This window comes from Corvus kubaryi, unplaced genomic scaffold (assembly GCF_017639235.1).
Source record: "Corvus kubaryi isolate FWS band 111438036 unplaced genomic scaffold, C.kubaryi_AGA036_p1.0 37392, whole genome shotgun sequence".
Taxonomy (NCBI): Eukaryota; Metazoa; Chordata; class Aves; order Passeriformes; family Corvidae; genus Corvus; species Corvus kubaryi.
Window position 1 is genome coordinate 12583535 of NW_024581131.1, and position 15707 is coordinate 12599241.

The following is a 15707-nucleotide window of genomic DNA, read 5'->3' on the forward strand; positions in this document are numbered from 1 at the left end:
TGTTGTTTCCTGTTCTTTCAAGATACTTACCTTTTGCCTACTTCAAAATACAAATGACATTTGCTTTTCTCATATAAGAGATGTGAAAAAACCTGAACAAGTAGTAATAGAATGTTCATAATTTACAAAAGAAAATCACTGGTGTAAATAGCTCTGTTGACTAATTCTTCCAAACTAATATTTTATTTAAAACAAGTAAAAATGCTTTCATAATAAAACTGGTAACAAGATTTATACTGCCTGTACAGTTAGATACTAAAATACTGTATGAAAAAAAAAAAAGAAACACTAAAATGCTTTTATATGTTAATGGACACAACTAATGCATCATCTGCTGAAAAAGAAATGTCAAATAACGCTGGTACTATTTAGACAGTCTATTTGGCAGCAAACGGTCAAAAAAATGACACCAACACAGTTACAGTGCATATATCACCACTTCATGCCTTTAGTAATATTAGCTACAAGGACAGAGATTTCTCAGACATTGAGAAAATTTGAGCCTAAGGAAGGGGAATAGTTCCAAACAGCATCGCTGTTTTTAAACAGTGGATAACAAGATGTAACAATAAAGGCCACATGGAGCTCCTAAGGACTTTGTAGTAGAAGCTACTTCAGCCTGCTCCATCTCTCATCGTAGGCATTTGCTGAAGTGCCAAATGAGACAGCACACCTCTGAGCAGTAGCAGTCTAACCAGCACTGGCAAAAAGCAAGAGAACTGTAGGAGTCCAGAAGTGATAGTAGCAAATTTCTAAGTGAGAACATCAGACATTATAAGCTTCACTGGAGGAGGCAGCTAACATTTCTCCCTCCTCTTCCTAGTTGGTGACACACATATAGAAAACTTGGGTTGTTTTTCTACAGACAATAAGAAGTATTAAACTATTACAGTATTCCATCCATAAAATGCAGAAATAAAATAACTATTAGGCAGAATTATGCAATTTCCTCCCCTCAGCCTATTGAAATATTGCATTCAAAGTATTCTGAAAAGAAAGCGAGAGGTACAGCAACAGGCTGATGCATGTGAACCACTGATATTTAGAAATGAAAGCAAAATAGATTTTGGGATATACCCATTACACAGATTTGCAGAAAACTGCTGCATAAACTTTGAATAAGGAAAAACTAACATTTACTGAGCCAGTAATATATTTACTGAGCCAGCCTATATATTTGACAAACAGAACACACATCAACCCCACATTTCATATGTGCTCTAAGTAAATATGCATAACATTTTATCTATTAATAAGACTTTAAAACCAGAAAGCATTCATGTCATTCCTATGAGGATAAATAAGTATTAGAGGGAGAAACAGCCAAGTAAAACAAGTTACAGATTTTTTTCTTAAACTGATTTTACAGACCACATTTCAAAAGCTAGAAAAATAGTATTATTTTACTATTAGTGTATTACTAGTAATAAAAGTAGTGGAAAACTAGTATTTTACTTGCATTTAGCTTTCAGTGTTTTCAATTTGTGAATCCCTCTGTCCTGATGCCAGTAGAAGCAAAGAAGTTCAGACACACAGACTACCAGAGCGTGATAAGACAAATTAGCTTTACTCAGTCACCCTTTGCAGACCCTTGAAAAGAAGTCTAAAGACCCCAAGTTAAAAAACTTTTGCTGCACTAGTGTCTTTCAAGAAGTGCCCTGGCTCAAGCAGGTGCTCCCCTTAGGGTAGCATTCTGCACACATTTCAGACAGCACTTCCTGAGCATCAGGCAAAGCTTCATCAATGGATGCAAGGCTATTTATCCCCACTCTACTGCCCAAGCAAAAGCTCTGCTGAGACTGGTTCATATTACCTGGCTCCAATGATCACAAGATAGTCAAGTAGCCGAGAGCAGATTTTCTTTTTCTGCACCATTGTCCTTGATGCCCCTCCCTATGTCATCTCACAGAATTTCTGTTCATTGATCCAGTGGTCAGTTATCCCGTCGGCCGTGATCGATGCCTTGGAGAACAGAATCTGCTTGGAACTGTCTGGCAAGTCCAATCTATAATTAAGAAAAGCAAGAGTGTCAAAAGCACAACCAGGAATATCAAATACATACATGCAACTTAATGCCTCAATGTTCTGCGCAGTCATGGCCATCCACAGATCTCTATCTTCATGAGTATAAAAACACAGTCATATGCCCATAAAAGCAGAGAGATGAAAAATACACAAAAAAGTACAAGAGTATCTCAAGAATGAATGGTTGGAGTCAACAATCTTAGAGGTCTTTTCCAATGTAAACAATTCTACAATTCGATTCTAAGGGAGAACACAGACAAAGCAGCATATCACTGGCAAAGAGCTACTCATTAAATGGTTTCTGTGTTGCTTAGGCATAAGATCCCTACAGTGCTTGGGAAAGGAGCTTCAACGGGCAAGACTGAAGAAAAAAAAAACCACAACCTGAACTTTAGCTGTGTGATAAACAGAGTAACTAAAGATGGGGTAACACAAGGAGTCCAATTTGGTAAAATGCATCCCACCATCCCAAACCTGCAAATGGCTGTCAGCAGGAATGATCTCACCATCCCCAAAGACTGCGATCTCTAACACTTTTTCTGTGAAGATACAGAACTGCAGTTCCACAGAATTGCAATTTGCAATAGCAAAAGTGCATCTTATAACTCATACTGGTTTTTTCACTTACTTCATTCAGTTCCATTTATCTTGTTTAACTTCACCGCTTACTCTTGATACCCATGCCTCCTACAGCTAATTTCTCTGAATATTTTATGATAGAAAGACCCTCTTGGTAAAACTGAGATTTTACTACAGCATTACTACTTGCAAATAATTATGCTTAATAGATATCCAGAATTCAGTAAGTACTATAAAAAAATTCTTTCCAATCCCACCATTCATACGTCATAGAATTCATGAACAACAGGGAGAAAAATAAAGTTTTAAAAAGTAATACAGTTCCACATTACAGTGTTCCCTACCTACATTTGAAACCAACCTGAAAAAAGAAACTTCCTGAAATGGAAAGGTCTCAGAAACTCTAAAAATCAGAGGTGCTCAGAGTATTCTAGAAGTTTACTGAGCATTCCAATGAAAGTTTTAATAGAGGTATTTTATATTTAAAAATTTGAATTGATTGCTTTTTGGAGCATATTCAGAATAAGGTTTCCATTTCAGCTCATGTTTACAACCTAAGGCCAATCACAGAATTATTATTACTGTAAAATCTTTCTGCAGCATAAATGTTTAGATTTCATTTGTATAAAAGTGTAACATCTTTACTAACAACCAGAAACTCTCAGCAAAATCAGGCAGTTTTCTTGATGTTTCCCTCATTACTTCACAAGCATTGTAATTGTCAGCATCTCAGAGTCACATTCAAAGTCCAGCAATATATCTGGTTTTTGCTCAGTCCTTCACATTGCAAGAACAGAGCAGGGAAATTTTACTCATTAGCCCTCCAAACAGCAGCAAGAACACAAACACACAAAAAAGCATGTATGCCACTTATTAAAAAGGAAAATCATATTAGTCAGTAAGCATTAATTAAGGAATAATAAACTGAAAGAAACATTAACCCTCACACATAAAAAATCCCACATTTTGTGAGACTTTATGGCATGTTTTTAGTAGATCCTCAACTACAGTCGCTGTAGATTCCTAAGTGACAGCACTATGAATTATCTTCTCTGAGCAGCAATACTATTGTAAATTACCTTCTCTGAACAACACAGAAAATACAGACACAGGAAGCAAAGCTTCTGTTTCTTCATTTTAATGACATTACTGAAAACATTGTAGAATCTATCCCGGAAAAGCTCTTGATCCTTGATACTCTGCAAATATCTTGGCACAGAAAAACTCAAGAGGAACAAGACAAAGTTGGGATATCAAGTGGTCCTTTTTGTTTCCAGTTTGAAGAACTACTTTATCTGTTTTCTTTCCAAATAGCTTTACATAGAACTCTTTAAGGAACCAACTGTTCAGTCACAGACAGGGGCATAGTAATAAGTTATCACAACGTAACCTAGAATTATGACTTCAAGGAAATTCTGCTACTGAGTGGTAACCAAACATATTCTTCCTCAAAAACAAAGGCTACCCTACCCCTCAGTGAAGGTGGAGAAAGCACACTGTGTTTGTCTTATGATTGCAATTCCTTACACATATTTCCCACAGCTCTGCAAAGGAGCTAGCAAGGTATGCATTATGAAGATCCCAGAAACCATGAAATTTCAAGAACATCTGAGCAGACAAGTACAAGGAACATATGCAGGGCTTACAATGTCGCTGGAATGGCTGAAGCGACAACCCAGTGACACCACACATTGAAGTTTCTGTCAGTTCTTTTTAAAAAAAATCTGAGCACTTTCTGTGATTTCTGCTTTCTACTGCAACACAAGTACAAGGGAGACCAGACTGATGCAGATGTTGTGTCAGGGCTTCCAGAGCCACCTTTACTGATTCACTATACTTAATAACACAACAGTTACAGTGAGACATAAGAGGACAAAGGCATTTTTGGGGAAGATGAATTTTGTTGGATTGGAGAAAGAGGTAGAAGAACTAGAATCAAGTGTAGGTTTTTGCCTTCCCCTATTCAATCTTTTGCCTCTTCAGAGATCTAGTAATGGCTGATGACAGCACTTTGAAGAGTATTACATCAGTATTTGTTGGAACTCATCTTCCTACTCCTGCTTGGAATCAGACACCACAGTTGATCTGTATAAAGCAACACAAACAGGCATCACAGTCCTGCCTCCCCCTCCCTATCTGCCAGAAGTTTGCTTCCAGGCCAGTGTCATTCCCTCCTCTGTGCTGGCAGAAGTGTTTGTGCAGCTGCAGGGGAAAATAGACTGTGGAATTGATATGGACTAAACCTAACACCCTCCCTTCTCCTCCCTTGTAGCTTTTGGTTTTACTAGGTTGGTTTTTTTTGTTGTTGTTGGTTCACGAAGTGGCCCCACAAATGCTTTTGCAGGTACAAAGAAAAGGTAGCAGAAAGCAGTTAAGGGAATCTGGAAGACTTGACTGAACATAATATGATCACAGAACTACAGTCAGCACCTTTACAGGCAATACAGAGGTAAAGTAGTTTCCTTCTGAGAGATTTGCTATCATCCTTCCAATACCTCCTAGATTTTAGACACTAAGTACATTAGGACAGAAATAGATCAAACAATCAACAGATACTTCAATTTTTCCTCTTTCATGTTGGAGTTTGGACCTGAACCAAGAGATTATCTTGACTCTGAGACGGTACAGGTTTTGACATATCAAAGTCAAAATTTCTTCTCTCTTTCAAACTGCTTTATCTTTAGATTGCTTTCTCTCAAATAGTCTTCTGCAGTGTCTTTTCTCTCTGCAAACATTGGAACCAGCCCTTTGAAGGCTGAATCCTCAAGCAGCACTTGAGAAGAGACTTTCTGTAACTTCAGCTCCAGAAAAGGAGAAAAATAGAGAAGTGAAGGCCCACCACAGAAACATACTGTACCAAGAGATCACATCTCAGACAACACCAAAATTGAAATATGCACTTATATGGATGGTGAATGGGTTGGTGAGAACTAACACTACCCACACACTGCAGCAGCTGTCAGCAATATTCACTAGTAGAAGTTGGCACCATAGCCTAGACACAAAGAAAAAAGGCCAGAGCCAGCACAAAACCACAGCTTACCAGTAACTCAAGACATGAAAAAAGTGTTCAAAACAACAAACACTTCTATTATTGGCATTACTCTTCATTTCAGAATTCCCCAAACACCCACATTTTAGGTTGTAGCACAACTTCTTAGAGGACAATCTGCATGGTATTCTGCAATTTAAAGTCCTCCTAGAAATAAAAAGTCTATATAAACACACACACACACTCATGAAAAGCACCACACGACGGATATGGCAGCATGAAAGAACCACAGCAGACTTTTTATCAGTTTAGAGTCATCTGTGTCAGATCCATGCCCTGCATTAGTCCCAAGAGACATGAGTTGTGCAATAACCCTATTTCGTCTATCCCTTGGAGTCCTCAATCTTCATTGTGTCTTCTCATTCAAGACACAAATCTAGATGAAAAAAGCAATTTAGTCAAAGAATAACTTGACTACAACAAACTGTTAACACCACTTGTGTCACTGTATGGGGTCAGGCTGAGAAGGAAGTCATTTTCCCCAGAGCAGCTCTCCCAGCGCTGTGCTGTGTACTGGTAACTGGAAAGATGTTGATAACACGCCAGTGTTTTAGCTACTGCTGAGAAGCGCTGGCGCAGCATCAAGGCTGCATCTCCAACATCCTCCCCCCAGCAGCGGCTGGGGAGCATGCAAAGTCTTGGGAGGGGACATGGGCAGGACAGCTGACCCAAACTGACCAGAAGGATATGACATCTGCTCAGGATAAAAGAGAGAGGAGGAGAAAGGCAGAGAATCCATTATTTAAAACATTTATATTCTGGAGCAACCACTAAGCCTGCTGAAGCTCTTCTTCCCAGGAAATGGCTGGACAGCACTTGCTTCTGGGAAGTAGATAATAAAATTTCTTGGGCTTCTTTGCTTCCATGGATGCAATCTTCGCTTTATTAAACTGCTTTTACCTTGATCCACAAGGTTTTTTCCATCTCATTTTCTTCCCCCTGTCCTGCTGAGGAGGGGTGTGATGGAGTGGCTCGGTGGACAACTGGCATCCAGGCAAGGTCAACCTACCACACTCACCTGCCGTTGTTTTCCTTCCAGCTTTGATAGGCCAGGCTTACCCCGAACAGCATGATGCTCAGCAGGTATTTACATCACTGCTTGCAAAAATGATGTGAAGACAACAGATTAATTTCCAACAGGAATGTGCTAATCCCTGCTTTCCTTGCAACTCTTCCATACTTTAAGATGGTTCCAGAAAGGATTCTTCTTCCATTATCTCCAGCTTTTATCTAGTAAAAGGATCATACTGCACATTTCACCAGTGCATGGATACCTTTAGAATATAAATCAGCATCACACAATTCCATCTGCACACTGACTGAATATAGAGCGTACATGGGACATTAATTTGCAAGAGAAAAAAGAGGAAATTGTGAAGGAGACAGAACAAATTACAGGACAGAAGCCACATGAATTATGGTTCACCGAAACTTCACCTTCTGAAAGACCAAATTTTCAGCCATGCCAGAAAGGAACTAAATTTTTCGTTTCCTTGGAACATCTTGAATTTCTATTTACTCTCAGCCAAGACAGTCTGTACAGAGTTGAGAACTAATAGCCACTATGCCTGACCTTAGTGCATTGTTTTCTGTGAACTCAAGACTCACCAATCGAACTAAACTGAAAGCTTAAACAAACACAAATAGGGTCAGGAGTTTCAATGCCCACTTTTGGGTTGACTTTTGTTTCTTTTTCTCACATCACACACCTTGATCTATCTGCTAAGCTATGAAAATTAGGTGTGAGTATCTGAGGACCAGCCAACCTCACCTGTGTGGGCAGGAACTCCATTTAACTCACTGTTGAACTGAAAACAACATGGTTTGAAGCACAATATGAACTGTTCATGGTAGATCTGACCTATCTTTAGACATTTTAATAATCTTCATGGAATCTTTACCACTGAATTTTTGGTTACTTCTTCTTCCCAGTGTGTTTCAAATGATCCCAGACGTTATCTCTGGTATAGCACACACTATTTTTGCTTGTACTAAGCTTTTAAAGAAGCAGACAAGCAGTCCTCTTTTCACATGAGCCATTTTTCATTTCTTCTGCTTAACAACCATATAAAACACTGCTAATAGTTTTATACTTTAAAATATGCAACATTCTAGGAAGCTCATTATTGCTATTATCCAGATACTACAGTGTTTCTGCTAACACAAGAAACACAGACAACAACAGAGATGAGAACACCTCCCCTTCTCCAGAACTTGACAGAACATGGAACAATTTCTAAAATCTGACCTGGATGGACTTGCTATACTGGTGCAGCTGCTTTGTGTGTTACCATGCACCTTGGCAAGGCAGCACTGCATGCCAATACTGTGACTCTGAAGAAGATACGAGCACTTTGAAGAAAAAAAAAAGGCATTTTTTGCAAGCATGCATGCCTAAACAGACAATGGCATATTTATCTAGTATGGCTAGTCTATAATACAGGTGCGGTTCTGCAAAATGCCTGGGATAGTTCCAAGCATAAGAAATCACCTGGTAGAGAACAGGTCTGCAGGCAAATTCTAAAAGCATCCACCCTGGAGCATATGCATTGTTTCCATCAGTAAGAGTTGCTTACAGGTAAAACAGCAGATGCACCCCAACTACTTCCACTTTCCATTTATTGATAAATCTTGAGGGAAAGGACAGAACAAGCCAGATTAAAGAAAATTAAAGAATGAATGATGAAAACAGGTTTTGGCAATACAAGAAGACTTCTTTTAAAGCCCTTCTCAATAATTACAATAATTTAAAGATTTCTTCCTTTCCTACTATATAATATCATCTCTTTGCCTTCTGAAAACAGTACTGACACAGCCAAGATATTTAGCCTCTACATTATTTTTCCAGAGCAAAATGGAAGTAGCATGGGCAGGGGTGCTGACAAATGGACTGAAGGTGACCAGAATTAGTCCACAAACAGGAGTATCATGCCACACAGATGGGAACCTTTTTGCAGCATCACGGATTCAGGTTCCCGGTTGCTATAGTGACAGATTTTCCCGTCCTTGCCATATGTCAGCCCTTCAGTGTTGCTTCCTCTCTCCTCCCTGCTTCAGCCAAATGCTTGGCTAAAGCAGCCTGCTGTACATGCAAGATCACGCAGTCACCACACATGCACATGCTGTGAAAACAGACCCACAGGTAATCTGATTCAGATCAATCACCATAGCAACCCAATCTTTTAGTACCTAGATTTTAGCCTGTTGGGTATATTTATAGAGCAGCTGCAGTGCTCCACCCCCTCTGCTCCACCACCAAAGCTCCCAGCACTGCCCACACTACAAACAAGCTTCAGCCAGACACAAGGACTGCGTGGAGTCAGCGCTGAAACAGAGCCCTCCTGGCACCTGCAGGCCCCAAGCCAGATGACAGCACAGTATCTGCAACATGCTAAACGCCTTCCAGTCCGTGAGGTTTCCCGTATCCACGAGTACTACAAATATCAGAAGCCATTCTTGCCCGTGGGAAGCCGAGTACCAACCACAGCTGACAAAATCCGCCTATCCAGGTACCCACAGGATGCTTCCACAGACACACAGTGCATGCACAAAAAGAACGTGCAGAGTGCGCTAATGCAAATTCGCAATCCTAGCAAGAACTTGCAGGCAGCAGCAAAGGCAAAGGAGTGGTTCCAGCAGCACCTGCCTCACAGAGGCAGAGCTGCACCCACCAGGAGGTACCTGAAAGCCATGCAGAAAAATCAAGACCAGGGCTTGAATGAGCAACAAGAGATAAGCAACTGAGGAAGAACAGTATGCAAATACTGTAATCCATTTTATTCCATTACACTCTTGGGGAAAACCATCAACAACAAACTAATGCAGGAAAAGCACACACTTTTATAGTACTCCACTTCCTAATAGGAAGGAGATGACAGATTTTAGTCTCAGCCACAGGACATTTCACGTACTTCAATTAAGGTTAAAGACCTTATTCTCCTCCCCTCCTTTACTGTGTGGAATAGCTCTCGTGATCCTCCCGGGGCAGGATCCTTGTGCAGGGCACACAGAGCACCGCTCACTATAGAATCACAGAACGAATGCTGGCATAAAAACCCTCTGCCAATCTGGCCAGTTCTCCTGCTCTACACTGTTTGAATTTAAATTCATCTCTTATTCAAAAATAATCTCCAGAGATTTGCATGAGAGAACAGTAACACAGGGCCAAGTCTTTTCAAGTATGTCCTTTTTTGCCCCTCCTTGTGAAACATCATCATCACAAAGTACGAGAGCCTTCTCATTCTCTCTGCCTCATCACCTTTTCCCTGATCCTCAAATCTGCAGTCATACACTGTGCAAGGAAGTGCAAGGGGGAAGGAAGGACAAACCAAAACCCACACAATGCCCCCAAACCGAACTAGCCTCACACCTCCTGCAACCACTACAGCATTACATTCGTCTCCAAACCAGAACTGCTTTAGGCTTGAGCTTTGAGCTGAGAAACATTAGTGCTGCTTCTGAGTGCAGTCTAGACCCCAGCACCCACAAGATGCTTCCATTCCCAGCCCTTTGCCCAGTTCCCATTTGAGCAGTAGGCCACGGTTCCCACAATGCAGGCATCAAGAAGGTTTTCTTCAAAAAACCAAATAGTGCAAATGTACAGCCATAAAAAAAATAACAAGAAAACAACAAAGCATGTGACATTTGAGAGAACTGCTGGATGCAGCTTCAACTGCTAAATTATTCAGTGCTCTCCCTTGCCACGGCGCCTCCCCCAGCCACGGTAAGCTCTGGGCCAGAAGACATCACTCATGGCACCACCACCACCAGATACAGGCACATTTGACTCTTTCCTGGAAATGGGTCACACAGACAAATGGGACCCCAACAATAAATTACATCCATTTGTAAGACAGAAGAGGGGGAATGCTCACAACCAATGTGGAAACACTAAAACATTGTTCAGGATAATGCGAACCAGAAATTAAAGTACTTGAAATAATCCAGTCATTTGGCTGCTGTTAGCGTCTCAGAACTCAGAGCCTCACATCTGTTTTGCCTTGTATTAGAAACACACAGCCTGTCTCCCCATGTGTGCCACCTGCTTGTTATTCCTTCCCTCTACACACCTTCCCCTTCTCTTTGTCAACACTGTGGGAGATCAGGAATTCCTACTCTCAAACCGATCCTACAATTAATTTTGGTGATAAATCATAGTACCAGCTGGTCAAAACAGAAAGGAAATAAAGGAGACAAGCCCATTTTCTCGCTCTCTGGGGTGTGAGAAGCATGAGTTTGGCAGACTCACCCACATGTAAACATCGGGGGGAAGCAAGCTCAGAGTGAAGAAGGGACAGCAACCGCCTCAAGCAACTGTTGTAGCCAGCAAATGACAGAGCAGGGGCTCCCGAGAGGACCTTCTAGACACGGGCAGTCACCAGGGCAAAGGAAGGAGGGAAAACACCACCCTGCTGGGTATGTCTTAAGACTACTAACAAGAGAGAAGGGAGAAACCAGGTGGCCTGGAGGACAGAAGAAGCGTGCCCAGCTCGTGGCTCCAGCAGAGCAGTTTAACTGTTTATCAAGAGGAAATAGACACGGCAGCAGAGTGGCTCAGCGCTTGTGGGTGCAACAAATTTTGGTGGATACTGCTTGTGATTCTTAATTATCTGTATCACAAAAAGCACTCCTCTCCGCCCACTAGCTGATGACATGGAAACAGGCAGAGGTGCAACTCCTCATCTCCTGTCACAAGGGCCTTTCCAGAGCAAGTACAAGATGCCCAGGCAAGCAGAGATCCAGGGAAGCTGGTGTCAAAGCTACAGGCAAGAAGGCAATCAAAAAAGTTTTACACTGACATTGGGAAATTCAGTTAGAATATAATGGGAAGCAGGACACAACCCAGGCACTGATCTTGCAGATGTGACAAAGTAACAGGATATGAAAAAAAAGGCTGCTCTGCTCAAAAGATAACACACAGTTCCTGGATGTCATCAGATAACAAATTTGACAGTAACATTATCTTTGTCCCCTGTATAAAAAAAACGAATGTTAATTCCCTGATTCTCACAACTGTTTAGAGATTAGTTACAAACAAAACAAAAAGGAGGTATCTGACACACATTACTAGATACATCAAAGGCAACAGGATGACCAGCTCTGTTTCGAGGGATGCTGCTGCTTTGAAGTAGTGAAGGCTGTGTAAGAAACAGAAAACCATAAAACCTTGTTCCTTGCTGCTACGCTGATGCATTATTTCTCACAGCAACCCAGAAACACAAGAGCCTCTCATTTAACTGCAGTATCTGGGATCACAGCCATGAGAACTGCCTCAGCTTAAGTAATTTAGGCATATGCAAGCAGCGCTTCTTACTTTTAAATCCCTGCAAGGGTCCTGCTAGTAGCAGTGATCTAAAGTGAACACAACCTCTCACGATTCAATGGTTTCTGGGCACCAACAGGCACAGCCTCCCCATCTGGGAGTTCCCCAGTGTAAAGATATTTCAGAGCTCCTGGCAGCACATGGGTCACTTCATCAGTTGGCTTGGCTTGGGTTTTCAGCTGGTTATTCTAGTTCCAAGACAAAAATCAGGAGCATATTTGTCAATAATCAACAGTAATTTCCATGGCGTTTTGACAGGTTTAAGGAGATCCAGTGACAGAGAACCTAATTGTTCTAAAATTATTTTTTAGCTCAAACAACAGAGCAAAGACCAGCTGAATTATACACGTTCAGTTACAGAGAGTGAATGTCAATGTAAGTTTTTCATAGCTCTCAAGGTAGAGAAGGAAAAGCAGCAAAGCATTCTGTCTTTAAAAGAAATATCACAATTTTTCCACAGATTAACAGATTATCCCACTAAAATACATTCCTTTCTAATTGATGCCTCACGATGCTCATTTTTATTTCACTTTGTGTCTTATTAGGTCACTGAAAATGCTTTTACTTCATCAAAATTTATATCTTGAAATAGATGAAAGCTGTTTAAACTGGGGACATGATATTAATCTTGCATATAAAGCTCTTTCATTCTTTTTTTCTAAATCCTTTCCTCATTGCTGCAAATCCCTAATCAGAAGCTGTATCTGTATTTTCTACTAGTGCACTGAACAACTACATCAACTGCCTGGAAATTTAATGCAGTATAGCTTAAATGCAGGCACAACAGGGCCAAGGGACATTTCAGGAATTCATCTGGGTTGTAACATATGCATTGCCTATCTCCGATTCCTTCCTAATGGAAAGTAAGTGAACCATTCACCTCTGTACTAAGTTTTAACATAAAAGTATCAATTACCATCTTGTGACTATGGTGGCAAATCCAGTTAAAAAATGACAGTGTGAAATGACAGGGAAGATACCGTATTTTACACCATTTGTTATCCCCTCTCACATACTAAATCTCTACCAATTTTTTCCCCCTCACAAAAAAAGAAAGCCATTCCTCTAACAAATGTATCTGGAAAGGAGTAACAGAGAAAACCTATTAGCTGGAATGCTGTAAATTAAAACCTTTGAAGAAATTTATTCTCTTAGAATTTAGCAGTACTTGTGACTTTCTAATTTAACACTCACAATTCTCATAAATATTTGGTTTTTCAACTGGCTCATCACAGAATATATTAAATAGACCAGACTGAACATCTTGATAGAGGCATGCCTAGTATATCCTGTCTATACAGAACCTGAGTATTCTATATGGCTTGAGGTGAGAGGGAAAAAGCTATAAATTATGAGCCTCTATGCCCCTGATGCCAAGGCAGATAAAGTCAAACCCAACACTAATTTAATTCAGGAAGATTATATGAACAAGTGTTTTAGTAAGGCCTGAAATGCACTGATGCCTCTACCATTTCTACTGAACCATCAGTCCTGATGCTCTAAAACCTAAAAAGCTGCTTTGGCTTGGTGGGCAAGGATTAGTGTTAAAAATCCTTGAAACTTTTACTGCTCTGACCCACAAATCCTTCTGAAACAGACAGAAGTTGGACTCAATACTCTCAGGCACATGGTGTGGCTCTTGGGGATGGTCTTGTGAAGGGCCAGGAGTTGGACTTAAGTGATCCTTGTGGGTACCTTCCAACTCAGCACATTCTGTGATTCACTATATGCACACCCTGTCTGCTTTCAAAAGAGTTGCAGAATGGTATCATGGTTGAAGAAGAGGTTTGCCCTCTAGTATATTTATGCTTTCCCATGAAAACCTTAAACTCAAAGACCTTTTTTTTTTTTTTTTGGTCAGTTTCTACACAGCCTTTGGTTCACCACCATTCATGGCTTTGGCACGTAACACACATCCTGCAACTGTCTCTTGGCCATGCTATGCATTTTGTGTGGACAATGTTTTCTTTCAGTGAGGATACGGTTTTCCTTTTCTGCCCATTGTTCTAAAAGCAGTAATGGTGCAGAAAACAGTGCAGTAGGACTCTGAAGCTTACAGCTTGAAACCTGTTAATTTGATAAGAACACAAGAGTCCAGACTTGTGATACAACTGCAGCACCACTGGACAAGCAGGTACAAGGTCTTTTAGTGAGCACAAGGCTGTATTACTGTCCAAACAAAAGCATTCTAGAGACTTGCTGATGATTTTGCATTCTATTAAACACACAGTAAGATACTTAACAAGTGTGCATTTAATTCCAGTGTCTATTAAATTGTTTTCAAACTCTGTGCATTTTCTAGCTATACAACAGTAAGACAAAAATAGTGTTTTATAGCTGGAATGATCTATCAGTTCAGTGTTACATAACATGCTATGAGGGGATGACCAGATTAGATCCTGTAAAAACTGCATTTTAGCTATGTTGGATGTGAAGTGCTCTCTCGGATGTGTCAGGACTGCAGCTCTTCATTAGTGCTGAAAACAGCAAGTACTTCTTGTGCCCAATCCAAAACAGTTCCCTAGGTTCAAACAGTATGAAGTCCAAAAATAGAGACACTTCCCAAATAACCTATATTTGGATGACTTTGGTTTGATTATGTGACCGTCAGGACACCACAATACATCTTCCCTCCCCTTGCTTGTGTCTACAAGCAGCATCCTTTTTGCAGATAAGCAATGGTGCAAGGAGCACAGCAAGGACACTTGAGAGCCCACCAACAGAAATGCTGACCCAGAGTCACACTGGATGTAGAGAAAATGGCTGGCTGTTCTAGGGAGAGCACAACATATTGCCAGATCACAGTTCTACCTCGTCTCCATGGGGCTTCAAATTTATAATGTATATTATTTTGCGTATGACTGAAAACAGTGTGCTATATGGGAGAGCTCAGGGGAAAAACGGAGAGAAGACGGGAAACAAATCAGTTTCCTTCCAAGCTCATCATTTCTCGAAACACTTCTTTATCGTGACTCCACACGAACAGTGACACAGACCAAGCTTTCTTCCCCTCCTCCGCCTGACAATTAAAGCGAGCAACACAACAAGGTGGTGACACCCATTTCTGAGGGGAAAATGCTCTTGATTTATAGCCGACTTCATAAGAAATTGCCCAGTATAAAGTGGATTTCCTATTCTATTGTCTTGCGGAGTAACAGGATCTGCTGTTGACAAACCAAAGAGTAAAAGCACCTTTCCAGTCACATTACCGCAGCAAGCTCTTCACAAGGCTGCACACCTCACCCTTTCCAAGGGGATCTTGGCCCTGCGCCGCCCTTCTCCCTTCCTTCACTATCCTGTCTGCTTCCTCCCGGTAGAGAGCGAGGAAAAGCCGCCGGCAGGCCCGGGACCGAGGGCGCCGGCCCCGCGCTCACACCTCCGCCGCCGGCCGAGCCCCCTCCCCGGCCGGCCACGCCGCCATTCCCGAAGCCGGTCAGTCCCGGCTGGAAACCCGCAAGCGACCCCGCAGGGGCTGCTGCCGCTCCCTCGCGGGGACGGCTCCGACAGCGGCCGGCTGAGCCCCGCTGCCACAGCGGGACATCGCGGCCCCGCCCGCCACGGGCGCCCCGGGACGATGGAGCCGAGCCCGGCCGGCGCCGCTCCCCGCAACGGCGAGCCACCATCTCTGCCCGCCGCTGGCCGTGACCTTGCGGAAGGGCTCACCGCTCCCGAGCATCACCACCGCGCCCGGCTGGGCGGCTGCGGCAGCGCTCAGGGCGGGCGGGGGGG

The 15707-nt window shown here is 41.8% G+C and overlaps 1 protein-coding gene across 36 annotated transcripts in view; it reads right to left on the reverse strand.

Moving 5' to 3' along the window:
• MADD (MAP kinase activating death domain) overlaps positions 1–15707 on the reverse strand; it is a 72524-nt gene that overhangs the window by 56346 nt on the left and 471 nt on the right. For all 36 annotated transcript variants that reach the window (XM_042038849.1, XM_042038848.1, XM_042038847.1 and 33 more), the window contains exon 2: positions 1814–2008. In XM_042038849.1, coding sequence (XP_041894783.1) covers positions 1814–1875 — 62 coding nt within the window. In that variant the 5' untranslated portion in view covers positions 1876–2008. The remainder of the gene's footprint in view (positions 1–1813; positions 2009–15707) is intronic.